The sequence below is a fragment of the Capsicum annuum genome, chromosome 11 (assembly GCF_002878395.1).
Source record: "Capsicum annuum cultivar UCD-10X-F1 chromosome 11, UCD10Xv1.1, whole genome shotgun sequence".
In the NCBI taxonomy this organism is placed as follows: Eukaryota; Viridiplantae; Streptophyta; class Magnoliopsida; order Solanales; family Solanaceae; genus Capsicum; species Capsicum annuum.
Window position 1 is genome coordinate 15,375,854 of NC_061121.1, and position 27,488 is coordinate 15,403,341.

The window sequence follows — 27,488 nt, forward strand, 5'->3', positions numbered from 1 at the left end:
TGCACAAAAACTAATTCGAACATTATGATTATAAAAAAATTGTTTCTCTTGAGGTAATGGACAGAAATTTTGCAAAGGTGAATCATGATTATCACTTGTGCTGATTTTTAGGCAAACTTTTACTACTAACATTTCTTTCAACCATAGAGCACAAGGCGGCGCTTGCGTTTCGGTTACGGATTTAATTGAGCCAATAATTTTAGTTCTAACTCTATATTTGTATTAAAAGGTTCATTAAAATGTATAAACCCACAATTTTTTTTATCCAAATTTGACAACAATTATGAAAAGACTTTCATAGCCTTATTTAGATTTAACCATATTTTATCATAACAAGGACAAAAAAGTCTAAAAGTTAACTAGTTTATAATGTGAACGCAACTTTTTTCATTTTGGTCAAATTGTGGCAAAAAAATTGTGGCCAGAATTTTTCCTATCAATTAGTACCAACTTTTCTTAAATTAAAAGATGGTCATATTTCATGTAAGGAAGGGGAATAACTAAAATTTGAGGTGTATTTTGATAACTAGTTGGTGATAGTTCAGGTAAAAAAAAAATTGAAGACATAATACTTTAAGCAGAAAATTCGCAAAAACGTAATAATTCAGGTGTGTTTAATTCTCAATATTGAGCACATGTAATTTTTTTAAGTTATTGATCAAAAACACATTTATACTATCACTTTTTTGCGAGTTTTATACCTCAACTAACAGTTTTTTCTTTTTCTAGGCGAACTATTACTATCTATGTATTAGAATACACCTCAACAATTAGTTATTCTTTTTTCTTACCTAAACTATCATCATCGTTCAGGTAGCAAAGGAAACAACCAATAGTTAATGTGTGATTTAATTTATAGAGATGGTAGTTCAAGTAGGAGAAGTTATCAGGTGATAGTTGGGGTTTCAAACTCGAAAAAACTTGATAGTTCAAATGTGTTTTGATGAATCGGTATCTTAATTTTTTTTAATTGATATCAATAGGCTCTTTTTGTTGTTGTTATGGAATTTTAGCTAGGCAGTACCTTTTAATCTCCCAATCATATTAGGAAATTGTACTTAATAGAAGTACCGTTTAATCCTAAAATTAACCGTTTTGATTTGAACAACATAAAGCAGGAATTTCAGACAACAAAGGATAAGTTAAATTTCATGAACATATGATATAGTTAAAGTAGGTGTGAACTTTTTAATTTCACGATATACGTATATTTTTTATACCAACAAATTAAAATGACCTACATTATTAACACGTAACTAAAAGTATCGCTCGATATATTAAAGCTTTAATTATGTGCGAAATTCAAAGAAGGACGAACCATAAGAGTTTATTATCAACACGTAACTATCTACAATAATAATAGTAATTATAATAATTCTTAATATGATGGTATACATATTCTTTATACCATCAGATTAGAATGACATATTATCTTTTGGTGATCACTATAACGAGTTATTGCTTTAATAATAATAATAATAATAATAATAATAATAATAATATAAAAAGTTATTTTTCATTACTGGTCAAGGTAATTGATAATGTAATAATTCTTTACGTTGATAGTATAGTACATAAACTCAAATTCCTAGTCGAGATAACAGAATTTTTATTATTACAATAATAATGATGATATAAAAAATTATCTTTCATTACTAGTCAATATAACTGATAGTGTAATTAGAATAAAAAAGGAATAAGTATATATTATTAAGTTTTGTCTTAAACAGAATTATAGTTGAATTAGTACATAGCTAATTCTGTAATAGTATTAAACTAGGATATTGTCCTTAGCCACTATATTCTTTTTCTCTATATAAACGTTATACACCTGCAAAATTTTATGTCACATTCTTCTTCTTTTCGTCTCATTTTTTACTATTATTGGTTCTTTTTATTGATCAATTAGCAATAAAAAAAATTTTAAAAAAATGGATTCAAGAATATTGAGGCTCTTTTGTTTGGTTTTCTTAGTGTCATCATGTTTTATTAATTTATCTAATGCAGATGAATTGAAGCTTATGGTGAAAGGAGTTACATCTATTGCTCAAACAGATGATAATTTCATATGTGCAACTTTAGATTGGTGGCCAGAAAATAAATGTGATTATAATCAATGTCCATGGGGAAAAGCTGGTTTACTTAATCTGGTAATTACTTTTATATTTTAATTATCTGTTCAAGTTTTGTAGTTCTTTTATGTCATTATTCCTTTGAGTTGAGGATCTTTTTATGTTTTAATTATATCTTCAAGTTTTCTAGTTCTTTTTATGTCATTACTCTTTTGAATCGAGCATCTTTTCTCTTTTAATAATCTCTCCAAGTCTTGTAGTTCTTTTTTATATCATTACTCTTTCGAGTTGAGGATCTCTTTATGCTTACACTATCCTCTTCAGATCTCGCTATTGTTACGTTGATTCTTGTGAGCTGAGAATCTATCAAAAACAATCTAGTATTATTTTGTTGTATAATTATTTCTTGAAGAGAGAAAAAATATAGCAGTAGGTGTTTTTTTATTGATTGATTTTGCAAATAAATTATGCAGGATTTGAAAAACAAGATTCTTGCAAACGCTGTTAAAGGTTAGTAATTACTGCTTAGTGCCATAGTTCATTGTTTTAATTAATCTATTATATGTGTGCGTCGATAAATAATATTTTTTTTTATAATGTATATTAATATAGGCTGACATTATTTGAAAATAAAATCGATTTGGACAAGATATAGAGCCTTCAAGCACCATGATTCTTAAATTAACTTATTTATTGTGACAATATGTAGATGCACCATGCTGGTAACTTATTCATTAAGATTCATTATTTTCAAGGTGAAACATAGATTTATCTATGAAAATTCACTAAAGTTCTAATAAATATATTAGAGCTGAACTTATGAGCTTAGTGATAAAAATCTTATAAATCACGTTTAAGTTTTGGAATATAATGTAAACAGAATAAATTTTTGCTATAAAATAGTATGAAAAATTGTGTTTTACTTTAGATGTTCTCATAGATTTCATGTCTGATCTTGTTTTTATTCTTTGAAAAAAACAATTCTTGATAGAAATACGTTATATTTGCAGTTGTTTTTTTGTGTTTTAAATAATAATTCCTCTATTCCTTTTTATTTGTCATGTTTTGCTTTTTCAGAGTCAATTTGACTAACTTTTAAAGCTAGATTAACTTAAATTAATTAAAATTTAAATATTCAAAAACTATTGAAAAATTAAATTGCAATTTTGTACGACTAATAAGGTACGAAGTATTTTATTATCTTTATTTTTTTTTACTTTGCAGCATTCAAGCCACTAAGAATCAGAATAGGAGGTTCTTTGCAAGATCAAGTTTACTACAAAGTTGGAAAATATCCAAAGCAATGCTCAAATTTTGAGAAAAAATCTGATGGACTTTTTGGATTTGGTGATGGTTGTCTCCACATGAATAGATGGGATGAATTGAATGATTTATTCAACCAAACAGGGTAAGATCATTAAATTCTTTGACCCTCTTACGAAGCATTCTGCATTCACGCAAGCATCTATAAAACCTGTGGTTCCTTCCACGCGAAACGATATTATACGTGAATTATTTATGTATTAAATAGTATTGTAGCGATCGTTCTTTAATAAGACTAGCTAAATGGTGTGTTAACTTAGGTTAGTTACCTTTTTTTCTTGTACTATAAATAAACACCATATTATTTATGCGGGATTTAATAATATTTCTAACTTGTTTGTGGAATTTATGCAGGGCTGCAATAACATTTTCATTCAATGCTTTACTTGGAAGAATACCATCAGATGAACATAATACTCTTTGGGAAGGAGATTGGAATCAATTCAATGCAAAATCATTGATGAAATACACTATCGAAAAGGGATACAAAATTGACTCATATGAACTAGGTAAATTAAAAAAAAAAAAAAAAAATAGTTCCTTCTTTTTTCTTTTACTTGTTTATAAAAGTGAGGGAGTTTTAGCGTAACTCGTAAGTAGGTAGTGACAAGATCGAACTATAGAGACAACCTCTTGTTGAGATGCAGATTGTGGTCTAGCCTTTCTTTGGACCTTGTGCGTAGCGAGGGCTTGGTGTACCATATTGCCTTTTTCTTAACTTGTTTAAAGTACTAAGATCAATCTTTGATAGGTAATGAGCTTTGTGGAGGAGGAGTTGCTGCAAGAATAAAGCCTCATCAATATGGCAAAGATGTCAAGAAATTGAAGAGACTTGTCACACATATGTACCCTAATCCTGCTGATAGACCAAAAATCTTGGCCCCTGGTGGATTTTATGATGAAAAATGGTTCCAAGAGTTCCTTCTAGCTACCGGACCGGGCGTTGTCGATGGATTGACACATCATATTTACAACCTTGGAGCAGGTATGTAACAACGTTCTTGCATTCCGAGGCAGATTCAGGATTTTAACTCCCGTGTAGAAAAAGACTGTTGTATTAACTCTTGGTAAATTGCAGGTGTTGATCCAACTCTACTTGACAAACTTCAGAATCCATTTTTCCTTAGCCAAGTAGCTCAAACATTTAAGAATGTTGAAAATGATGCTAAATTGTTTTCACCATCTTCTGGACCTTGGGTTGGTGAAGCTGGTGGAGCTTACAATAGTGGTGGCAAACACACTTCACACACCTTCGTTAACGGTTTCTGGTAACTCTTCATATCAAGTCTGATAACACGTAAACAATGTTTTCATCGTCGTTGGCTAGAATGTCTTGTGTCTAACATTGGTGTTGCTGTAGGTACTTGGATCAACTGGGAATGACATCAACTTTCAACCACAAGGTATACTGCAGACAATCCTTAATTGGTGGAAACTATGGTCTTCTCAACACAACTTCTTTCATGCCAAATCCAGACTACTATGGGTATTTATCGCGATTCTCATGATCAAATCGCCTATTACTAATGGTAAAGTTTAGTTGTTTTACAAGCTTTTTTCTGATGTTTTTGCAGTGCTCTTCTGTGGCATAAGGTCATGGGAAAGAATGTGCTTTCTGCTACTCATGAAGGCTCTCCATACATCCGCACTTACGCGCATTGCTCAAAAACAAGTGTAAGTTACAACAAACGTTATCAAAGATTTCAACTGTAATATGATCTTCTAAAGTTGTCTGAAAAATCTCTGTTTTGTCTTTCAGGGCATTACGGTTCTGCTAATTAACATGGATAAGTCAACTACCTTTGATGTCTCTGTGGTCGATGACTTGAATATACACCCTGTTGTATACCCTAAGAGCGTTGAATCTATACATCAAAGAGAAGAGTACCATTTGACGCCAAAAGATGGCAACATTCAAAGTGATGTGTTGTTGCTAAATGGCACTCCATTGAAACTCACTTCCTCATTGGACATCCCGGAAATGAATCCTAAGCTCGTTGATCCAACGTTTCCCATCAGTGTTGCTCCTCAATCTATCGTCTTTGCAACTTTGAGAGGGTTCCAGGCTCCTGCTTGTGCATAGAGAATTCACAAAATTAATTAGTTTAGTTTTTAGATTAGGATAAATACATTAGATCCTTCTCATTAACATGTTCAGAGAAGTTACATATTAAAGTAATAGTAGTTTACTTTGTTGTTTTAGCATAGTTGCTTTATACTACATTGTCAGTTTTACTTTCTTTAATTCTTCTATTGGTTTCTGATTAAGGAATTTGCATCTATATAACCTGAAAAGAACTCAAGATTCTACTTTTTGGACATACCTAAAGAATCCCGGTTTTTCGAGTCTCATACCTGAACTATCACCAACTATTGATAGTTGAGGTGTGTGTGAAATTTCACGTATGAAACTCGAAAAAACGAAAGAATTAACTCTAAAAGGAATTTGAATCTCTTCAAAAGAGAAAGCAAACCATTTAGCAGAAGTAGAGAATGTTTGATAACTTTGTTTCAAGATTCCAAAACCAAGCCTCACATGCAAAGATACCTTAGCTTAGTCCTTCAAATTCCTTCAAAAGCAGCAAAGCTTTTATACCTGACAAATAAAGCTCCATCTTTTTTTATCTGATCTTTAAGTAGCTTCAAAATAAGGCTCCATTAAACCAAAGGAAGAATGGATATGCTAAAGCAAATGAGGTAACTTGAACTGTTGGCTTCAACTTCTAGCATAAGAAATAAATTTTTGTGTCCTATTGCAATTAACACGACTGTTCTAGGGTGAAATTCTCCGGTATAGGGGAAGAAGAGAAAGGAGGCAGCAGCACAAGAGATAGAACAATACCGCCCCAGAGAACTCAATCTTTTAAAGGTAGTAAGTAATTCAGACTCAGAATATCGATCTTAGGGAAACAAGAACTATCTAAAAGATTGGTTTTTGTTTTGACAGACACAAAAAGAACACCTAGCTGGTTGTACAGACAGTTTATAAGAACTATGAGTCGTGATTATGATTCCAGTGATAGTGTTGACTATCCAGCTGCAGTGGCTGCAGCTGCATTTGCTGTAACATCAATCGAAGAAAAGAGCATTTATAGCCACAGAAGGACAAATAGTGGAGGTGATAAACCTTTGACGAAGATCAAAAGTAAAGCAGATGATATTGGTAAGAAACCTGAAAAGCTCTCAGGTAGGAAGAAATTTGCAATGTTTCCTCGTCTTTCTTAGTTCTAATTCATAACAAATGAGTTCTTAAGAATCGTAATATGTTGCTTTCTAAATGACAAAATGGATAACCGAGTATCCGCAGTATATGGAATAAGGATTAGAGGACGTGGATGCGAACCATGATGTCAGTGGTTCGAATCCCTCCTCTCCTACAACTGATACCTTACCCTCTCAATGACATATTCCAGAACAAATACACATCCTCATGATTTCTATCCGAAGGCCGGTTAGACATTAAAAAATCAAATTACAAAATTGCCAAATGATAAACGAATGAAATCAAGAAATAGGTTCAACAAATAGTTAGAAACCAACGATTTCTAAGTTAAATATGGAGTAGTCATCTTATTTATCGTCCTAATATGTTTCCCATTTTCTTCTTGATATCGACTTGTAATAGATGAAGGTTCAGAACTTCCAGATAAAAGTGTGCCGATAAGGTCAGCAACAATCAATCCAGAGCCAGTTAAATCTGTGCCATCTATTAAGAAGAAACCAACTTTTGGAGATACCAAACCTGAAAGTGAAGTTGTTGAAAAGGCCAAAAGAGCTCCATCCATTAAGAAGATGCCAACGTTTGGAGATAGCAAATCAGAAAGTGAAGTCGAAAAGGCCAAAAGAGCTCCATCCATTAAGAAGACGCCAACATTTGGAGATAGCAAATCTGAAAGTGAAGTTGAAAAGGTCAAAAGAGCTCCATCTATGAAGAGAACATCCACATTTCCAGACCAATACATCGATATCAGAGCTCCCAAAGCCCCTGGAGTTCCTGTTTCTGATCGTGCTGGTCAGCCAACTAGACAATCTTCATCGCAACCAGGCATGGCTAAAGCACCAAATACAATGAAGCCTGAAACTGAATACTCTAAGGCAGATATTTGGGAGAGAGAAGAAATGGAGAAAATCAGAGAAAGGTACCTTGTTAAACTGATGCCTTTCAACTGAAACTGATGCCTTTCAACTGACATCACACTAGAAAATCTTCACTCGTGCCTTTTTCTCCGGAAAGGTTCTTGCATGAAACTAGTCTGTTCTTCTCCAACCCGCTGAACATGACTGAACTCCCTACTTCTTAATTTGCTTTTACTAAGAAGAGAAGTTTCAGGTACAAGAAGCTCATAAAAGAAATTGTGGAATGGGAGACTAAGAAGAAGAAGAAAGCAAAACGCGACTTGGAGAAAGTTGAGGTTGACTCTATCTTAAATTTTTGTTATAGTTTATCTTCTGGAATTCATTTATTTACCACCCACATACTGAATGAAAATTACAGGCTGAACTATTGTCGAATGAAAAAATGAAATTACAGGCTGAACTGGACAGGCGTAGAGCAAAAGCCATGAGACATTTCCACAATGAGGTCGAAAGGATTGAAAGCATTGCAGGAGGAGCCAAAGAACAAGCAGATGAACATCGTAAAAACGAAGAGCTAAAGGTGAGAGAGAAGGCAAATAAGATCAGATCAACTGGGAAGATGCCATCAACATGTTCATGCTTTTAAACAGTACCATTTGTAAGAAAAATTGTGAATCTGTAGATCCAACTTTTACTACTGTTGATGGAAAAATATGTAAATATACTGAGGCACAATACTCGCCGTGTATAAGCTTTCATAATATCATCAGAAACCAATATTGATGTCAAGTTGTAATCCATCAGACATAAACAAATCTATCTGAATACAGTTAAGAGTAAAAAGAGTTGAATTTGAAAGGACCAAGCAGTGAACCCCACGATCACATTAATCCAATAACGACAGCAGATACAAGCTCTGAAGGAAAATTAACATTAACTTCCGAGAAACCCAACAAATATTTACACCATCTCTTGATATGAAAACTAAGATCAAACTGGCGAGACAATGTTTACTAGTGTAGACAGTACTTTCTATTACAATTACATCCTCATAACTCTAGGAAATAATTCTCAAACAAATTGGACGGAATCACTTCAAGCGGTAATTTCCCTCACCAACCAATCTAGAGCAGGATAAGCGAAGTATAATACTAGAAAAGATGGAAGTCCAAAGAGAATTGTGATCACCAGGTATAGAATCAAGATGCTCACGCTGGAAGGTATCACAAATATAACAACCAGAAGAAGTACAACAACCAACGGAAATTTGGATGTCAACCGGAAAAAGAAATCAAGGGACTTCTGAAGAGAGAATTGGGCCCTTTGCATTGTACGGGTACCACTTGTATTGCTAGGACCACTAGTGTCGGATCCTGAAGAGCCTAGACGATGAGCCATCCTGCAGTTCGTGACAGAACTCTGGCTCCTGGTCATTGAAGTACAAGGGAAGGAGCACACTAGTTGATCATTGTAAATGGTAGACGGAGACTTCATCCTGTCACCATTTCTGCTCTCCACCATCCAGAGGAGGAAGAAGTTCTTGCTAGGAAACTTGAGATTTCCTTGGTAAAACAATCGAAGTGTCAGCAAATTGCACCATGGGCAGGAAACAAACAATGGAATCTGGATTTGTTGAGTGGATATCTTCACGGAAGCCGGTTTAAGTCCCAACAGACAATTCTTACAAAGAGAGTGGCCACACCACAATACATAGGGAACATTCTCAACAATGTTAAATGAATCCCAACATATTGGGCATTCTAGTCCTTCCTCAGTGCTGTCATTAGAGCAAATATCATCATCGTCATCTGAGTATTCATGACAAATTTGACTGGGTGTAGCAGAATCCTTCTTCTGACCAAAGCTTGGGATGACATTTGAAATGGATTTCCACATAGCACAGAGCAACTAGTGCAATAAGGATCTGGCAGAAAGCACTTGTTCAATTTGAATCACACTGCTTTTGGTTCTCTTTTGAACCTGAAATATAGAGTTAAAAATGTTGAGAAATTATCAGCCATCTCTAAGCAAACAATTATGAGAAAGAGAAGAGCTGATGTTTACACGCCTCATGAACTACAATCACAGCTCCTACGTGCTGATAAAAAGGACCCAACTACAAGACAGAAGGAAACATTGATAAGAGCTCTTGTTTGTGATCTCTACCTATATCTTGAAGAACGATACTGATATGAGAGAGTTGCATGAGAGTTTTCTGACATACGTGCCACCAAATATGAAGGCACAACAAAAGTTTATGTGCTCAATAACAAAACTATTGTGACTACTTCCAGGAACAACTCGCACCCTAGAAGCACAGTAGATAATCTAATTCTAATGCCAATTTACAACTCAATGAGGGCCACGGATTCCAATGGTTTGTTTCTCCTCTATATGGTTTCCGTGTTCCTATCATTTCAGTGATCAATAATCTTTTGTAAGACAACATACAGGGTCTCTAAATATCACAATTGACCTTATATTAACATATAAATCTTGACCCAATTGAAAAAGCTCCGCAGAAACACTGAAACCCTAATGTAAGTATAACAAGAACAAACAGCCTTAGTCTTAACGATTTCGTATCACCTATTCTTTGTTTCCAATGTGTCTTTTAGCTAAAGCTACGTGGATTCCAAGGAATTACAAGTCTTTGAAACAACTTTTCTCCCTGAGAGTAAGTCTATGTTGTCCTCTTTTTTCTTATAACAGAAATCTCCGAGGGTCATTCGTAAATGGTTGGAAACTTGGCGGATAATAAGCCACCCTCTACCTTTTCTCCTTAAATACCGGGTTTTTGTAAGTCTATCTTGTCCTCTTTATGAGGCTTCATGCATCATGTTGAAAACATAATTAAATTTTTAGATAGAGGTCTTGGATTCGGGTTTCACCGCCACCCGTTATTGGAAAGAATTTCAACATGTTCAGACATAATTAAATTTTTTTAAAAAGAGAGTGCCCTTTTAACAGCTTAAGCTTTTAAATGACATGATTCGAACACGTCATAGGATCCAAAATAGGAAACTAATCTTTTTGTGGGTCTTTTTATGTTATCACCTAAGTGTTCAAATCTTTTTTAATCATAACAACTTGGCTGCACATTTAATCATCCATCAAAACATTCAAATCTTTACAACAATAATCCTGTGGATATTTTAGTGCTTCACTCCTAAAAAATATCATGGGTCTCATAACATTCTATATAACTTGCCTTTCATTTTGGTAGAATATCATCTTACCGCATAAAACTCCTGTAGCAATCCTCCATTCAGTCATCCTATTTTAATCTAACATATTATGTCTTCATCTAAGAAACAAGCGCCATTGTTCTTTTAAATTTCTACGCTACAACTTATAATCATATTTCAGTTCTTATTTCACAATTATTGCAATATATTATGGAAACTGCCGGATATTCATACATCAATGTAATCATCACTCCTGAGATATACAGTTAAAAAATTCTTTACTATGAAATTATGCTTGTGCTCAAAGGGAGATATCTTGACACTAAAGACTCAGCTCTAGGGTACTCCTTCAATCAGTCCAGTCTCGAAAAAACACACTTAAAGGGGAAAACCGAACCGACCTTGATCACTCGAACTCATTTTATTATAACAATAATCATGATGTCATTATCCCAAGTTAGTCTCCGTCAACTAAATGACTCCTCGCAATAATAAAACTCCATTCAAACCCATATCAATTCAATATGTAGAATTTAGATGCTCTCACATTAAACGTTCTCCGTTTCCAACTAGCATACAAATCTCTAAGAAGGCTAAAGGACTCGTAGAAAAAATTGGACCTAAATGTATCAACACGACTAAACCTTAATTCCAACAAATTCATATAGCCTATCTTGTCTTTCTATTGCGTCCCTTTATGAGCAAAATTTGTATGTATTTCAGGAGATCGTAGGTCTTTCTAGCCAACTTCCTTTTTAAGATTTTACGATTACCTCATCTCCTTTAATACATTACATCAACACAGCTTCACATCTATAGACCGGTGCATTGAGAGGTTGATGTTGGACATGATTAGTCATCTCGAACTACCTTCTTTCATTTCACTCTTTACTCGTGCTACTTGCACATCACACTTAACGTGATTATTTATAATGTCGTCTAATTTTGCAAATGATGACAGCTGTGGGATTCGTTAACGAATCCCAAAGCCTAAATTTGACACCTTGGACCACTCTAGTTCATTTCACACTTCCAAAATTTACTAACCAATGACGAGAACTAATTCAGACATTCATTAACGAATGCATACCATTACAGACACATCAGCAAAATTTCAAAATCCAAAATTTTCTTCAACTTTTTCTTTTCGAGCTAAAATAAAATACTCCCTCCATTTCAATTTGTTTTACTTTCCTTTTTAGACTATTTCAAGAAGATTGTCTCTTTCCTTTTTTGGCAACTTTTTAGTTTCAACTTTCCTCATGACATATTTTACGGCACGAGATTGAAGGACATTTTGGTACATTCAACATACATTTAGTTTAACACCACAATGTAAAAATCTTCTTTAAACTCTTAAACTCCGTGTCAAGTTAAAAGCAAACAATCAAATTAAAACGAAGGGAGTACATAAACAAGAGAGAAAAAAAAAAAACTAGAAGCTCCAAACCCCAAAAAAGGGTTCAAGCTAGAATCATATCAGCAAAAGTTTCAAAATCAAAACTTTTCTTCAACTCTTTCTTTTCAAGCTAAAATTAAATACTCCCTCCATTTCAATTTGTTTGTGTTACTTCCTTTTCTAGTCCGTTTCAAAAAATTACCTCTTTCCTTTTTTGATAATTTTTTAATTTCAACTTTCCAGCTGGCAACTTTAACCCCTGAACATGAAAAGACAGCTTGATACATTCAACATATCTTTGGTTTAAAACCACAACATTCAAAACTTTCTTCCGTGCATCGAAACAGAAAAAGTACATAAACAGGAAAAAAAGACTTGGCAACAATTTACCTATCTAGCAAAATACCCAAAATACTTGGCAAATAAATAACCATTGCATCAATCACAAAATACCCACAAAAAATCCAACCCCATAAATCAATTTACCTATCTCACATATAGCAACAATTACAAAACACAAGAAATCTCCATAAAAATCCAATCTTGAAATTTAATCACCATAAAAACAAGATTGTTTTAAATTTCTTTTTGTAGAATTAGAGACAAAACATTCAGCAAAAATAAAGCTAGCTCGAACATCACGGTTATTAAACAAAATAGATTCAAGAAAAGATAAAGCTTATTAAAAAAAAAATCAAGAAAAGATTAACTTACTTAGAATTAATGTCTGATTGTAAAAATTCCCAAATAATTTTTATACAGAAAAAGAAGATAGAGAGAGAGACCAAGCAAATAATAATGGGATTTTTTTTTTTGTGTGTGTGTGTAGGTCTCTCTCTCTCTCTTCTTTGTTTCTTTTCTGTCTGTATCTGTGTGTGTGAAGAAAGCTTGTGGGGAGATTTTACGTGGGACGATACATATACTGTAAACACGAGGTAGACAAGTGGAACCTTTGATCTTTTATTTTTATATACTCTCTTCGTTTAAAAAAAAAAACAAACTACTTTTTCTTTTAGTTTTTTTAAAAAAAAAAAAAAAAAAAAAAAAAAAAAAAAATATTTTACAATATTTTAATTTCAACTTTTCACGTAGCATATTTAGGACCACAAAATTAAAGGACATTTTAGTATATTTGATATAACTTTAATTTAAGGCCATAAAATTTAAAAATTTTCTTTATTTTCTTAAATTTTATGTCAAATCAAAATAGGTTATTCTTTTTTAAACGGAGAACGTATGTTTATTATAGACACCCATCTCTAAGGTTTGAGCGTATATGTAGACAAGTGGAAACCTTTGTTTTTTTATCTACTATATTTTTATAGACCTCTTGTTTTTTGAGTTTTTTATTTTGTTAGAGTTTTGAGTTGGCGATTTATCGAAAATAGACTTTCTATCTCATCTTTAAAGTAGTGGTATGAACTACGTGTACTTATTCTTCTCAGATTTATTTTGTGGGAATACGTTTGGTATATTGTTGTTTTCTTTTTTTGAGTTAGTTAGGATTTAGACTTGCGACGATATGAGATGATCAATAAATAGATTTGTGTAGGTTTGTTTACCTTTTTGGTTTCAAATTGTATGCATTATAATGCCTTCTTGAGACGATATGAGATGATCGATTAATAGATTCGTGTAGGTTTGTTTACCTTTTTGGTTTCATTTATTTATGATGACTTCTCCAAATAAGCATAAATGTATTGCCAAATGTCTTTCGATTACAAAGACCATTCGATCGTGAAGCTTATTGAGGAGTTATTTTTTAATTGCATTTGAGTTGGTTTCATATTGTCTTGTCATAGTCACAAGTTTATTTACGGCGTTGTTATTATAAAATGCTACTCAAGTGCACGTGTTTTGCACGTGTACTTTATATCAAATCGCTAATTAATATAAAATATTATCAAAAAATAGCAACTGACTTTAAATAAGATAAAATTTCTTCTTCTGCTTCATGTCAAGCCGTTAATTAACATAAAATATTATTGAAAATAACAATTGACTTTAAATAAAATATACTCCCTCCGTTTCAAAAAGTATAACCTACTTTCTTTTTTAGTCCGTTTAAACAAGAATGACCCCTTTCCGTTTTTGGCGATACTTTAATTTCAATTTTCCACATGGCATGTTTAAGACCACAAGATTAAAGGGTTTTCGGTACATTTGACATAACTTTAATTTAAGACCATAAGATTCAAAAGTCTTCTTTATTTTCTTAAACTTTATGTCAAGTCAAAGTAGATCATTCTTTTTTAAATGGAGGGAGTAGCTTTTTATTTCATATGCTAAAATACAATAATAATAATAATAATAATAATAATAATAATAATAATAATAATAATAATATATCCAGTGTAATTTTATAAGTAGGGTTTGAAGACGATACTATGTATGCTAATCTAACTTTTTTCTTATAGAGGAGGAGAGATTGTTTCGAAACAAAAAAAAAAACTTGATTTGTTCTTCATTTTACGGCATAATTTTGCATTTCAACTATATATTTTTCTGATGCTTCTTATCATATATCTTTCCTTACCATATATTTTAAAACTTCTTAATAATAGAGATCCCTAAACAGTGCAAAGCAGAATTATTTTCGAACATACTAAGCACTTTCTCTCTAGATTATTCTCCCCTGATGCCTCCTAAATTCTTTTTTTCCTCCTAGCATTGATTGTATTCCGACATTTAACAAATAATACCTTTTATTTTCTAAGCACGAGCAAGTTTGTACAACCCCTTAGGATCCCTTACCTCACATACGTACATGCAGTGGAACATTCATGAAAACCTAAAAAGTTATCCAATTCAATCTGCTAATATTATGTTCATCGGAGAAGCTAATTCTTTGAGAATCATATCATAGCACAAGAACTATCCTCCTACAAGTAAAGCACGACAAGCATATCTATCCGACGATAACGACAAAGAATAAGAAAAAGAAACAAAACTAAAAAACGTAGGAAAAGTAAAAAAAATGATGACCTAAAATTACGGACACACGTCCAAAAGAAGAGAGTAAATAGCAATAAATCTGGACACACATCCAAAGAAGAGAGTAAATAGCCATAAATCTTACCTTTGATCAACTGCTTCAGATTATACTATCTATTCAACCTCATTGGTCATAGAATTAAAAGAGATCTCCAAACTTCTCAAAATAAAATCTCTAAAGATTACGCAAACAGGAGCAACAAAAACAACCCAAAAATTATTCTTGAATATAAAATTTTAATGTACATATAATCTAAAATTAAGGAACATATTCCATGTGAATATAATCAAAGAGGTAACCTGCCAACTTATAACGTAACTTTCTCTCTTTTTTTCCATAAATAATTTATCATTAATAGAATTTGGTTTCAAATTTCAATTCCAAATAAACTAAATCATATGTACGGTTGTTTAATATTAGGATTTTAGTTATGATTCCTAAATATTAGAAATTTAGTACATCATTTAATTTTTTTAAAAAAAAAATTGATAGTCTTTTTAAAATTTTGAACTTCTACGCTTAATTTTCATTGAAATTTAATCATTATTTTAAATTATTTTCTCCTTAAATAATCAGTGTATTATTGTTATGTGGAAAGTAATAGCATGTTAAATTTTATCTCACAAACTAAATAGGAGACCAAGTTGGAAAAAGTCACTAAAATAATTTATTTTTGAAATATTTAGCTTAAAAAAAGGTGAAAAGACGATTTCGTCTAAAGCGGGGTATTTTAATGAAGGACAAAAACTTCAAATCCCTTTTTTAAGGGTCTTCACACTTCTAATATATGATAGATTATCTCGATTCTCGTGTTGTAAATAAGAAGAAATCTTCGTTCATTGCCTTTATTGAAGAGAGCACAGAGATAGATATAAATTATAGATATAGATTATAAATTATAGATATAGATATAGATTGTAGATGATGAAACGAACAATAGATCCCATGAATTTCCTTTTTTATTGTTCTATAAACCCTTTTTTTCTTTTTCTTTTTTTGTTTTGTTAGGAATTAGACGGTCTATATGAAATGACCAATCAATAGATCTATGGAGGCTCAGTCGATCCAAAGACTCTTTTACGTGGTGTGATATTATTCACTTTGCGTCAAATTCGCATTGTTTTCTTCAAAAGGCCGCACACCATTAAGAGATCATCTTACACCTTGTATATAGCTTCCAAGTCCCTTCAGCTACTAATGTGGGGCTCCCGACAATCTCTTCTCGAACTAAGTTTTGTGTGGCTCATCACCACGATTCACGAGTTAATTTTTGAGATTCACTATACTATGTGTAACCCACACCTAACAATCTCTCCCTTGAACTAAGTTTCAGATAGCCCATCACCACGATTCACGTGTTAATTTTCGAGATTCATTATACTGTATGCAACCCGCACACAACAATCTCCCCCTCGAACTAAGTTTCACGTGGTCCATCGCTACGATTCATGGGGTCATCGAGATTCACTATATTGTGTGCAACTTACATTGTCTGAGTATTTATGGTAACCGAAGCCTGCAACTACTTCTCGTATGTGCATCTCCAAACTCATAAGGGTAAGCAAATCGAGCACCACACGCATTACTTAGCCACATCTCCATACTCATTTTGTTGAATTTGGGCTCTGCTACCCGTTGTTAGGCTCAACCGGCCCAAAGACTCTCTTACAACATATTGTCCGCTTTGAGCCAAGTACGCACGATTAGTCGATTTTCCTCAAAAAGTTTCACACTATTAAGAGATCTTACACCTTATATATAGCTTCTTAGTCCCTTCAGCTACCAACAACACAAATATATCTATAATCTATATCTATAATGTATTAAAAGTGTGAAGACTCTTAGAAAAATGATTTGAACTTTTTACCCTTCATTAAAAGCCTCCGCAATAGATAAAATCATATTTTTACATCATTAATTTATTATATAATTATATTTATAATATTAATTTCTAAAATATATAAAACTAAGAATTTCTAAAATATATGGTAAAATAAAATATAATATCTATAAAATACTAAACTCTATGGTAATTTCTTCCCCCCCCCCCCCCCCCCCCCCCCCCCCCCCACACACACATTTTCTATGTTTCACGTAAATAGAAAAAACAAACTATCCTAAATAATTTGTTATATAAAATAATACCTTAAATAAATAGCATAATTGTTTGTCACTTTTTTTTTTCAAAATAAAAATAACTTCTTTCCATAATTAAAGAAACCTTTTCTTAAAAGAAAAGAATTTAAACTTTTATAAATTGATTATTATTCCTTTCACATCAATGTAGAGAGATTATTTTCCCAATATTATAGTTTTCTTCATATCAGTCATACGTAGATTTAATTTATTACAAATTATATATGTAGCTAACTATTTATTTAATTGTAGAATTATAGAAACAAAGATTACTTCTCGAAGAATAACAAATGAGAAAAATATGATGATGAGTTATCATATTTTTTTTAAGTACAGTTTTTATCTTAAAAGTTTTACATTATTTTCTAAAAAGTTATTTACTTAATACAATAACATACACATAATAATTTATTTTCTTATAAAAATTTATTATTAATTTACACGAGATCCACGTGCAAAGCACGTAAATTTGACTAGTATATATATAATATGGTGAGTTGATTTGATATGATTCTGTCATAGTAATCCATTGTTTATAATCGTCTTTGTTATCATAGAATCAATTGATCCATGTAAATTTATTTGTCTTTTCGATTTTGAATTGGAGTATACAGTATGATGGAGTGGCTTACCATCGTCATTCCAAGAGATGGGAGATCCACCAAGAGTAATGTAGAACCCACTGACTGATCGTCGAGAATCTACACAAGAACCCCAATCGTGTCACAAAAATCAAGGAGGGAAAATGAAGGGTCACTGGTAAAGAACAAACCTTGACCTGGGTCAGACCACAGATAACGAACAACTCGAAGAGCAGCATTGAAATGGGAAAGACGGGGTTATTGCATATATTGGGAAAGATGTTAGACAGCATAAGAAAGATCAGGGCGAGTATGTGTAAGGTAATTGAGCTTTACAATTAGGCGACGATAAACAGTGGGATCAGTAATGAGTTCTCCGGAGCTAGATGAGAGCTTAACTGATGGATCTAATGGAGAAGATACTAGGGGAAAATCAGCACAATCAAATTCAGCAAGTAGCTCAAGAGTGAATTTTCTTTGAGTAACAATCAACCCATTGTCTTCTCTGAAAACTTCAAGTCCCAAAAAATAGTGTAAGTGTCCCAGATCCTTTATTTTAAATTCTGCATTGAGAAATTTCTTCAACTATGTGATAGTAGAGAAATCACTTTCAGTGATGATTATATCGTCGATATATACAGTAATGATAGTAATAAGATCCCCGAATTTCTTGTAAAACAGTGAGTAATCATTAAGTGATGAGTGAAAACCTTTGAAATGAAGAGCTGCTGATAGTCTAGCAAACCATTGTTGCGATGCTTGCCTTAAACCGTAGAGTGATTTCTTGAGTCGACAAACAAGATTAGGACTAGGAAAAACCATGCCTACTGGAAACTTCATGTAGACCTCTTCATCAAGGTCTCCATGAAGAAAGGCATTACTGACATCTTGTTGAAAAAGAGGCCATTTTCTTTTTGCACCAATAGTCAAAAGACACCTTATAGTTGTCATTTTGACCACTGGTGAAAATGTTTCAGTAAAATCAATCCCAGCTCTTTGAATATCAGCTTGAACTACTAGTCTTTCTTTGAGTCTATCAATACTACCATCAGACCTATGTTTCACTTTGTACACTCATTTACAGGGTAGAGCCTTTTTGTCTTTAGGTAGCTCCACAACATCCCAGGTTTGATTAGATATCAAGGCCTCAATCTCATCATTCATAGTTGTTTGCCAACCTGGGTGAATTATAGCTTGTGCATAGATAGTGGGCTCAATGACAAAAGAGATAGAATTAACTACAAGTTGATTTGTAGAAGAAAGTGCACCAAAGGGAAAAACCTGGGGACTGATTGGTGAAGTGAAGCAAGAAGTGGTAAGATCGGTGAGAAGCACATTGTTACAGTAATAATCATCTAAATAAGCAGGTTGTTTATGGGTTCTGGATGATCTTCTGGGTTCAAGAGGAGTAGTAGTTTCAAGTAAGGGAACAATAGGGTCAGGGATAGATGAGGTAGGATCAGAATTAAAGTTAGAAGTAGAAGGAGATGAAGGATCCTGTGTAGTTGTGGAGATAGGTGTTAAATTAGGGCCAGAAGGAATAGTATATGAATTCGTAGATGTAGGATGTGAATGAGAGAAAATTGGAGCAGGGCCTGAAGTTCTTCTGAAAGGAAAAACTGTTTCATGGAAGTGAACATCTCTTGAAACAAATATTTTCCTGTCTTGTAAGGATAATAACTTATATCCCTTTTGTCTTGGTGGATATCGCAAAAACACACAGGCAATAGATTGGGAGGATAACCAAACAAAACTTCATGAGGGGTCTTACCATTTAAGACTCTAGAGGGATATCTATTGATTAAAAAGGTAGACGTAAGAAAACAATCAACCCAATAGAAATAGGTAGGTTAGACTGAAACAACAAAGCTCTAGAAGTTTCTAAAAGATGCCTATGATTTCTCTCTACTATACCATTCTGGTGAGGAGTAGAAATGCATAATGTTTGATAAAGAATTCCTTGAGAAAGCAGAAATTCAGAGGTAACAGTTCCCTTTCCCAATTCTAAAGCATTGTCAGACCTAATAATTTTGACTTTACTGTTAAACTGCCTTTGAACCATGGATAGAAACTGTTTTAGCATAGGAAAAACATTATCCTTAGTGCTCAAGAGATAAGTCCAAGTAGTTCTGCTAAAATCATCTACTATGGTAAGAAAGTATCTGTAACTATTGTAGGTTGAATTTTTATAGGGACCCCATGCATCAGTGTGAATTAATTCAAAAGGTGATTTGGTTTTAATGTGACTAAGTGGAAAGGAAAATTTAGTTTGCCTGGCAAGATGACAGACATCACAACTGAAATTGGAATCATATTTGAAATTAAAAGAACTCAGCTTGTTCATTGATGAAATGAACAAATGCCCCAGTCTTACATGCCATAAATGAAAATCAGAACTGTTACTGCTTGAAACTGAATTAGATAAGGAACTACAACTGGAAAAGCTAGAGATAGCATCTTCCTTGATAGGACTCTTAGATTGGAGATTCGAAGGAAAAAATTGATAGAGACCATTCTGTGCTTTACCAAAAACTAGAGGCCTCTTCACTGAAGGCACCTGCAAAACATATTTAGTAGAAGAAAACATGATTAGACAATCTAATTATATGTATAACTTGTGTACTGATAGGGTATTGAGCTTGAATGTAGGCACAAAAAACACATTGTGAATAATAAGATCAAGAAATAGAGCAGCAGTTCCTGAATGAGTCACTTTTACCCTAAAAGAATTAGGTAAAGTAATGTTGATGGTTTGATTAAGGGGTGTGAGAGTAGCGAGGTCTATTGCATCAAAACATATATGCTGACTAGCCCCTGAATCTAAAATCCAAGGGTTAGAATTTAAGAGTAGTAAACAGGAAACTGAACCATTACCATCACAAGCAGTTGTAGTTGCAGAATCAGCAAGTAAAGCATCTGGTTGAGAGATCTTGACCTAATTTAATAGATTAACCAATTGATAAAGTTGCTCACTGCTGAATTGGTTCCTAACTTGACTTGCATAATTAGGTAAAGAACTGGAATAACCAGGTAAATCAGAGAGAATAACAACATTGCTCCACACAGTGTTCAGTATTTTTTTGTTTTTGGTGAACTTGAAATCATTAGGAAAGCCAATGATCCTGTAGCATTTATCAACTGTGTGTCCAATCTTCTTGCAGTGAGAACATTTTAAAGATGTGTTAAGTTTCTTAGATCTATATTCAGGAGTATGATTTCTCAGTTTATTTTGAGAGTATTGAGGAGGTGCATTGCTATCAGCAACTAAATATGAAGAGTGATCTCCCGCAGGGCTGGAGTAGACAGTAATCACCCTTTGTTTTTTATCCTGAATGAGAAGAGAGTAAGCAAGACTCACAGAAGGTAGATGAGAAATCATTAAGATTGTTTCTCATAGCCCCATAAGCTTCATTCAATCCCATAAGAAATTATATGACTCTCTCATCTTGTTGTGCTTTAGTCATTCTCATCTTACTACTACAATCACACTCATAAGAGTAGGTGTTTTTAGTGTTCAAGGTATCTAACTCATCCCATAACTCTTTCACTTTTGTGTAGTATGCTGCAATATTATGTGTTCCCTAAGACAGCTCACTCATTTTTTTTTGCAGTAGATACAATTTGGCCTCATTAGATTGGCCAAACCTGTCCTCCAGATATCTCTATAATGCTTCAACTGTTTTGAAATAAAGCACACTGTCAGCAATGTCTCTAGAAAGTGAATTCAGCAACCAACTGGTAACTATGTCATTGCACCGGATTCATGATTGCAGATCTGAATTGTTAAGAGCTGAAGCCAGCTTCCATCAATAAATCCCAGCTTATTCTTAGCTGAGGGAGCAATGAGAATAGATCTTCTCCATCCCCCATAACCTTTTCATACAAAAATGGAGTTCACCAAAAACATCCTTGGTGAATCAGATGGATAAAGGAAATAAGGGCTGCTTTGATCCAATACTTTGGATGCAGCAGGAACAGAGGGTGACTCAAAACTTGTGCTTGCCATGGAAAGGAAAAGAAAGCTTCGAAGAGAAGGGAAGATCTTCAAAGAAGTTTTGATACCTTGTAGAGAGAATAGGAGACATTGTTTAGGAATTTTCTTGTCTGTATATTCCTTGCCAGTCACATTTATTTATACAAGCTAAAGAATTTTCTCTTCTAAGCTAAACAATGAAAATAAAAATAAATAAAAAACTTCTCTTCTAAGCTAAAATAAAAGAAACTTCTAATCTAGGCTAAATATTTGGACTATGGACTTGTGGGTTGTTGGGTCGGTACTGATCATCAATGGCTTAATATGGGCCTAATCCTTTTATTTGCTTTGGTCTGCTCCATTTTCTTATGTGAGATTAACTTAGAGGTTTCTGAAGTTGTGTCGGAACACTTCTCATTTTCTCGTTCTTTGTTACTGCGATGAACATCACCATTGTTACTGTCAACAATAAAATCTAATGAAATAAATCCATAATAGTTCTTTTTTATTTTCTTATTAACCCCATTCTTCTTTTTTATTTGTTAGGAATTAGGCATGGACCTATATTACTTTATTGATTAATAAATCAATGGAGAATTGTTTATCTTTTCAGTTTGGAATTGTATACATATGATGAATTGGTTTAGAGTTGTCGTGTCATATTTCGAATTTATTAATAACTATGCCTATTTTAATAGATTCTGATGTAATAATATGAATTGAGACGATATTTGTTTCTATTTTTGTAAATTTGTTTAAGAATGAATTTGTATCTACTTGTGAGGTTGAAAAAGGACAGAGAAGAATTAAATATGAGCACATGAGAATTTTTTTTTTCTTTTTTATTAAAAGATGGAATTTTTTTAATCAAATAATAAACAAATTTATAAACCAAGAAATATTTTACATCTTGTTAGTTCTTTGTAATCTATCTAGTTACAACTGTTTTTCAATTAAGTAGATATGAAACGTATTTAAACTATCCAATATATTATTGTTGGGTTCAATGTGTGTAAATGAAAAATGGAGGAAAAAATGATGGACGGAAATAGAGTAACCAAAATAGAAAGTGTACTCTTATATTGGAAAGTTTACTAATTCTTTTACATTGGTGGGAGAGGGGAATTTGTAAGTGTTTATAATGAGGAACACTAACTCCACATGGACAGTGAGGCAAGAACAAGGTGGTGCCTCGCGCTATCGTCGTCGTCGCTCGCTCGGCTTCGAATTTCGATTTGGCAAATGATCTATCGATGAGATCTATCTTTTTAGACGAATTTTATTTGAAACTTGTTTAACAAGTGAAATTTTAATCCAAAAATCTGATAGAATTATTTTCCTCCAAGTGCGGGTGCATTTCGGATGCCATGCAAATGCAAACGCATACACAACGCATCTTGAAGGAATGCGACCTTTTGAGGTAAAAAGCACACTGCTTCGCGTTGTTGGGAGATTTGCTCGCGTACTTCGATGACCTGCGGGCGCAGATGCTCACTGAAATTCGAACAGTGTCACCTGCGACCACAGTTCGGGCGCAGGTCCAGCACAGACTGGGCGCAGGTGACGCGACTATACTGAATATGTGCCTTTCTTCTGAACCAATGCATCCTTTCTGAAAGGACACATTAAAGGCTATAAATACCTGATATATTCCTCAGGTATAGACATGATTTTTTACAGCAAAAACACTCTTCTTCTTTACAAAAACTTTGTGTGATCATTAAGTTGTTGAGTGAGTTAGACGAATCCAATTATTTGAGGTACCGCTATAGTTGGGTTGAAAGTCATTTTATCGTGGGAGGAAGATTTCAAAACCTCGGATACAATGAGGGAATTATTTTTTAAGGACACTCCGTGAAGTCGGGGGACTTGGCTTTACATTTCTATTTCATCTCATTTCTGAAATATAACATACCTCTTGGATAGATTATTCATAATATTGTGTTGAGGGTGTTAAGGAACTTCATAAGTGTTCTTGTCTTAGACTTGAACTTGTGTTAAAGTTGTTGTTGCATATATACAGATTCTTGTACCCGAATATATTGAAAATAACAATCTTAAGGAATAACTTTTTGAAATCTATATTGCTTGTTTTCTGGAGATTAAAGCTTTAAACTTTCTACTCCGTTTGAACTTAACTAGTGATTTTAAGACATAAAATCTTCATCACAAGTTAAAGATCACAACTTCATCGTTAAACTAGAAACAATAGGTGTTTAAAGTTGCTGCAACTTTTTAATAAGTATTTCGATATACTAAAGGTACTGTCTTGTTGTGACAGAAAAATGACTAACGATAGTCAAGTCAAAATGTTGCAACGACTGTGGGGGCAACTAGTATTGCCACAATAAGTAGAACAGATGCTCCATCGGCAATGGCACCAGCGGAGAAACTTGAAAAGTTCACCCGTATTGACTTCAAAAAGTGGCAGCAGAAAATGTTCTTCTACCTCACAACTCTTTTTCTTCAAAGGTTCACATTTGAGAAAGCTCCGAAGGTGATACGGGTGTACCAAGTTGTCCAACAAATTCTACAAGTTGTCCAACAAGTTCACGACCATTCACACATAGCCAAGCTCGGGAGTTACAAAAACTCCAAGTTATGTTCATGCAAATGGCTGTGTGTGAGTTGGTACTTGAGCCTTCCAATGGATTAAATATTTTTAAGTGTGAAGAGGAGCCTTGAAGTGTAATAAACTTACACTTCAAGGCTACTCCTTGGCAAGGGTAGGATGGTCATTTGTTATCTCCTTTTGTGGACTAATATAAATAGATAGTGTTAGGGTTATTTTTGAGTTAGTTCATTCATATTTTCAAAGACAACAAACATTTTGTAATATTTTAGAACTTTTCTCTTCCATTGGAGAAGCTCCAATTCTGAAAACTCACTAGTAGAGTGATACTAGTGTTGTCTCTTAGCTAGAAACTAGGGTCTTGGGTTCTTTGAGTTCCTCTTGGTCCAAGTAAGAGCTTGGTATTAATATTCATTAATCTTAGGGTTTTTTCTCTTGTTAGGGTTCTTAGATCATTGAATATTGTATGTCAAGTTACTATCCCTCTTGTAATCTTGTTAATCTTGTGTTGTTTGAATCTTAAATTCTAGTGAAGTCGTGTGAGGCTCTTTCGATTCACTAGCATTATTATTGACTTGCTTGTTCTTGTTGTTAATATCTTCTTCTTATTCTAAAAACGTGACTCTTGAAGACTAGTGAAGCCGTGTGTGGCCTATTTTGATTCACTAACACTTGTTGTTCATCTTGTTGTTCTTGTTGTTGTTTGTTTCTTGTGTTGTGAACTTGGTCTCATATCAAGAGGTGCCCGAGGGAACCTCTGAACAAGAGCAATTTGTGATTGTGTAGGCTTGGAAACACTCAGATTTTCTTTGCAGGAACTACATCTTGAGCGGTCTCCAAGATGATCTCTACAATGTGTATAGTGGAAAAAAAACAACAAAAGAGTTTTGGGGAGCGCTAGAACGGAAGTACAAGACAGAGGATTCCGAAACTAAAAAGTTCTTCGTTGCAAGATTCCTGAAGTATAAAATGATAGACAACAAGTCTGTTGTTTCCCAAGTGCAGGAACTGCAAGTGATCATCCATAATCTCCTTGCGGAAGGTATGATTTTGAAAAATACCTTTTTTGAACAATTTAAAAATGTTCTTAGTATTCATATGAACTTTATTGTAGGTTTGATTGTGAATGAAGCGTTTCAAGTAGCAGTAATAATAGAGAAGTTACCACCTATGTAGAAGGACTTCAAGAGCTATTTGAAACACAAACTTAAGGAGATATCAGTCGAAGATCTGATTGTACGACTATGCATTGAAGAAGATAATAAGGCTGGGGGGGAGAAGATCAAGAGAAAATTCTGCAATGAATGCTGCAACATTGTAGAAGATGACCAAAAAAACTCTAAAAGCGAAAGAATGTTGGAAATCAAAGCAATCAACCCAAGAAGAAGTTCAAGAAAAAGTGCTTAAACTGTGGCAAAATTGGCCACAAATCAACAGATTGTCGGGCCCCTAAGAAAGGCTAGAAAAAGGACCAAGTAAATTTGACTGAGTCCAAAAAAGAAATGGATGATCTCTGTGCTATGATTTCCGAATGCAACTTGGTGGAAAATCTTCGTGAATGATGAATGGATTCTGGTGCCACCCACCATGTTTGTGCTAATAATGAGTTGTTTCCGATGTTCGCTCCGGCTCAAGGAGAAGAAAAGATCTACATGAAAAACTCCGCTACTGCAAAAGTAGAAGGAACAGGAAAAGTGTGCTTAAAAATAACTTCAGGCAAAGTGTTGACACTTAACAATGTCTTATATGTTCTGGAGTTATGGAAGAACTTGATTTCTGTTTCACTTCTAAATAAAAATGGATTCAAATATGCATTTATTTTTTAAAAAAATATACTTAGTAAAGAAGAAGTGTATGTAGGAAAAAGCTACCTCAATGAGGGCCTATTCAAAATAAATGTAATGAATGTTGAAATCAATAAGAGTTCAATTTCTTCTTACTTGCTTAAGTTTTACGATTTGTGACATAAATGATTAGGCCATGTTAATTACAAAACATTATGAAAACTTATTAACTTAGAAGTTTTGCCAAACTTTGAGATCAATAAATCAAAGTGTCAAACGTTTATAGAATCAAAGTATGCTAAGCATCCATATAAACCCATTGAAAGGAATTCCAATCCCTTAGACTTAATCCACATTGACATTTATGATTGAAGTCAACACCATCTCGAGATGGTAAAAAGTATTTCATAACTTTTATTGACGATTGCACAAGATATTGTTATGTCTACTTGTTAAATAGTAAGGATGAAACAATAGATGCGTTTAGGCAATATAAAACTAAAGTTGAAAATCAGTTAGAGAAAACAATCAAAATGATAAGAAGTGATAGGGGCGGAGAATATGAATCTCCCTTCGCCGAAATATGTGTAGAGAATGGAATTGTCCATCAAACTACAACCCCTTATTCACCTCAATCTAATGGAACTGCAGAAAGGAAAAACCAAATTTTGAAGAAAATGATGAATGTCTTACTTATACGTTCAGGTTTACCGCAAAGCTTGTGGGGGGGCTATCCTTACAGCCAATCGAATACTCAATAGAGTTTCCCATAGTAAGATACAATCAATTTCTTATGAAAAATGGAAAGGAAGGAAGCCCAACTTGAAATATTTTAAAGCGTGGGGGGTGTCTAGCGAAGGTCCAAGTTCCTATGCCTAAAAGGGTTAAGATAGGACCTAAGACGGTGGACTGCGTGTACATAGGATAAGCTAAAAGTAGCATGTCGGTTTTTGGTTCATAAATCTAAACATTCGGATATTAATGAAAATACGATAATTGAATCAGATAATGCTAAATTCTTTAAAAATATTTATCCGTATAACTAGACATGAACAGTCTAGTGGAGGATCTAAATGACCTCGAGATGAGCCAAGCGAGAATGTACATGATGATGAGAATCCAAGACGTAGTACACGTCAAAAAACTTCAACTTCGTTTGGATCGAATTTTGTAACATTTCTCTTAGAAAATGAGACTCAAATATTTAGAGAAGTGATGGCATCTTCAGATTCATCCATTTGGAAAGAGCCAATCAATAGTGAAATTGATTCAATCTTAAGCAACCATACGTAGGAGTTGGTTAATCTTCCTTTAGGAAATAAAACTTTAGGTTCTAAATGGATCTTCAAAAGGAAAATGAAAGCGGATGGTACTATTGACAAATACAA

The 27,488-nt window shown here is 33.5% G+C and overlaps 3 protein-coding genes across 7 annotated transcripts; 2 read left to right on the plus strand and 1 right to left on the minus strand.

Moving 5' to 3' along the window:
* The first annotated feature begins 1,845 nt into the window (after positions 1-1,845).
* Positions 1,846-5,884, plus strand: LOC107846992 (heparanase-like protein 2). Its single transcript, XM_016691260.2, has 9 exons — positions 1,846-2,150; positions 2,546-2,582; positions 3,297-3,480; positions 3,750-3,904; positions 4,147-4,380; positions 4,474-4,663; positions 4,756-4,881; positions 4,970-5,069; positions 5,155-5,884. Exons 1-9 carry the CDS (start codon positions 1,932-1,934, stop codon positions 5,476-5,478), a joined length of 1,569 nt encoding a protein of 522 aa, XP_016546746.2. The 5' UTR covers positions 1,846-1,931; the 3' UTR covers positions 5,479-5,884.
* A 49-nt stretch (positions 5,885-5,933) lies between these two features.
* LOC107847898 (uncharacterized protein At3g61260) lies at positions 5,934-8,261 on the plus strand. Of its 4 annotated transcripts, none has more exons than XM_016692492.2 (6): positions 5,934-6,092; positions 6,173-6,264; positions 6,343-6,582; positions 7,021-7,534; positions 7,726-7,807; positions 7,891-8,261. In XM_016692492.2, exons 1-6 carry the CDS (start codon positions 6,070-6,072, stop codon positions 8,116-8,118), a joined length of 1,179 nt encoding a protein of 392 aa, XP_016547978.2. In that variant the 5' UTR covers positions 5,934-6,069; the 3' UTR covers positions 8,119-8,261. The 4 variants fall into 4 exon arrangements, with proteins under 4 accessions (XP_016547978.2, XP_016547980.2, XP_016547979.2 ...); XM_016692494.2 differs by having other exon boundaries at positions 7,927-8,261; XM_016692493.2 differs by having other exon boundaries at positions 6,343-6,558.
* Positions 8,262-8,382: 121 nt separating this feature from the next.
* Positions 8,383-13,045, minus strand: LOC107847899. Of its 2 annotated transcripts, XM_047399536.1 has the most exons (3): positions 12,774-13,045; positions 9,541-9,588; positions 8,383-9,452 (listed from the first exon to the last, which is right to left on the minus strand). In XM_047399536.1, the coding sequence occupies exon 3, from the start codon at positions 9,366-9,368 to the stop codon at positions 8,568-8,570; it is 801 nt and encodes a 266-aa protein (XP_047255492.1). In that variant the 5' UTR covers positions 9,369-9,452; positions 9,541-9,588; positions 12,774-13,045; the 3' UTR covers positions 8,383-8,567. The 2 variants fall into 2 exon arrangements, with proteins under 2 accessions (XP_047255492.1, XP_016547981.2); XM_016692495.2 differs by lacking the exon at positions 9,541-9,588 and having other exon boundaries at positions 12,774-13,035.
* Positions 13,046-27,488: the final 14,443 nt, after the last annotated feature.

Excerpts from the sequence above, each read along its gene's own strand:
- LOC107847898 (XM_016692492.2), top strand. The coding sequence starts at position 6,070 with ATGGATATGCTAAAGCAAATGAG. Across the intron at positions 6,583-7,020 it reads GAAACCTGAAAAGCTCTCAG|ATGAAGGTTCAGAACTTCCA; the intron begins GTAGGAAGAAAT and ends GACTTGTAATAG. Across the intron at positions 7,808-7,890 it reads GCGACTTGGAGAAAGTTGAG|GCTGAACTATTGTCGAATGA; the intron begins GTTGACTCTATC and ends TGAAAATTACAG.
- LOC107847899 (XM_047399536.1), bottom strand. The coding sequence starts at position 9,368 with ATGTGGAAATCCATTTCAAATGTCATCCCAAGCTTTGGTCAGAAGAAG.
- LOC107846992 (XM_016691260.2), top strand. The coding sequence starts at position 1,932 with ATGGATTCAAGAATATTGAGGCTCTTTTGTTTGGTTTTCTTAGTGTCA. Across the intron at positions 2,151-2,545 it reads AAGCTGGTTTACTTAATCTG|GATTTGAAAAACAAGATTCT; the intron begins GTAATTACTTTT and ends TAAATTATGCAG. Across the intron at positions 4,381-4,473 it reads TATTTACAACCTTGGAGCAG|GTGTTGATCCAACTCTACTT; the intron begins GTATGTAACAAC and ends GGTAAATTGCAG.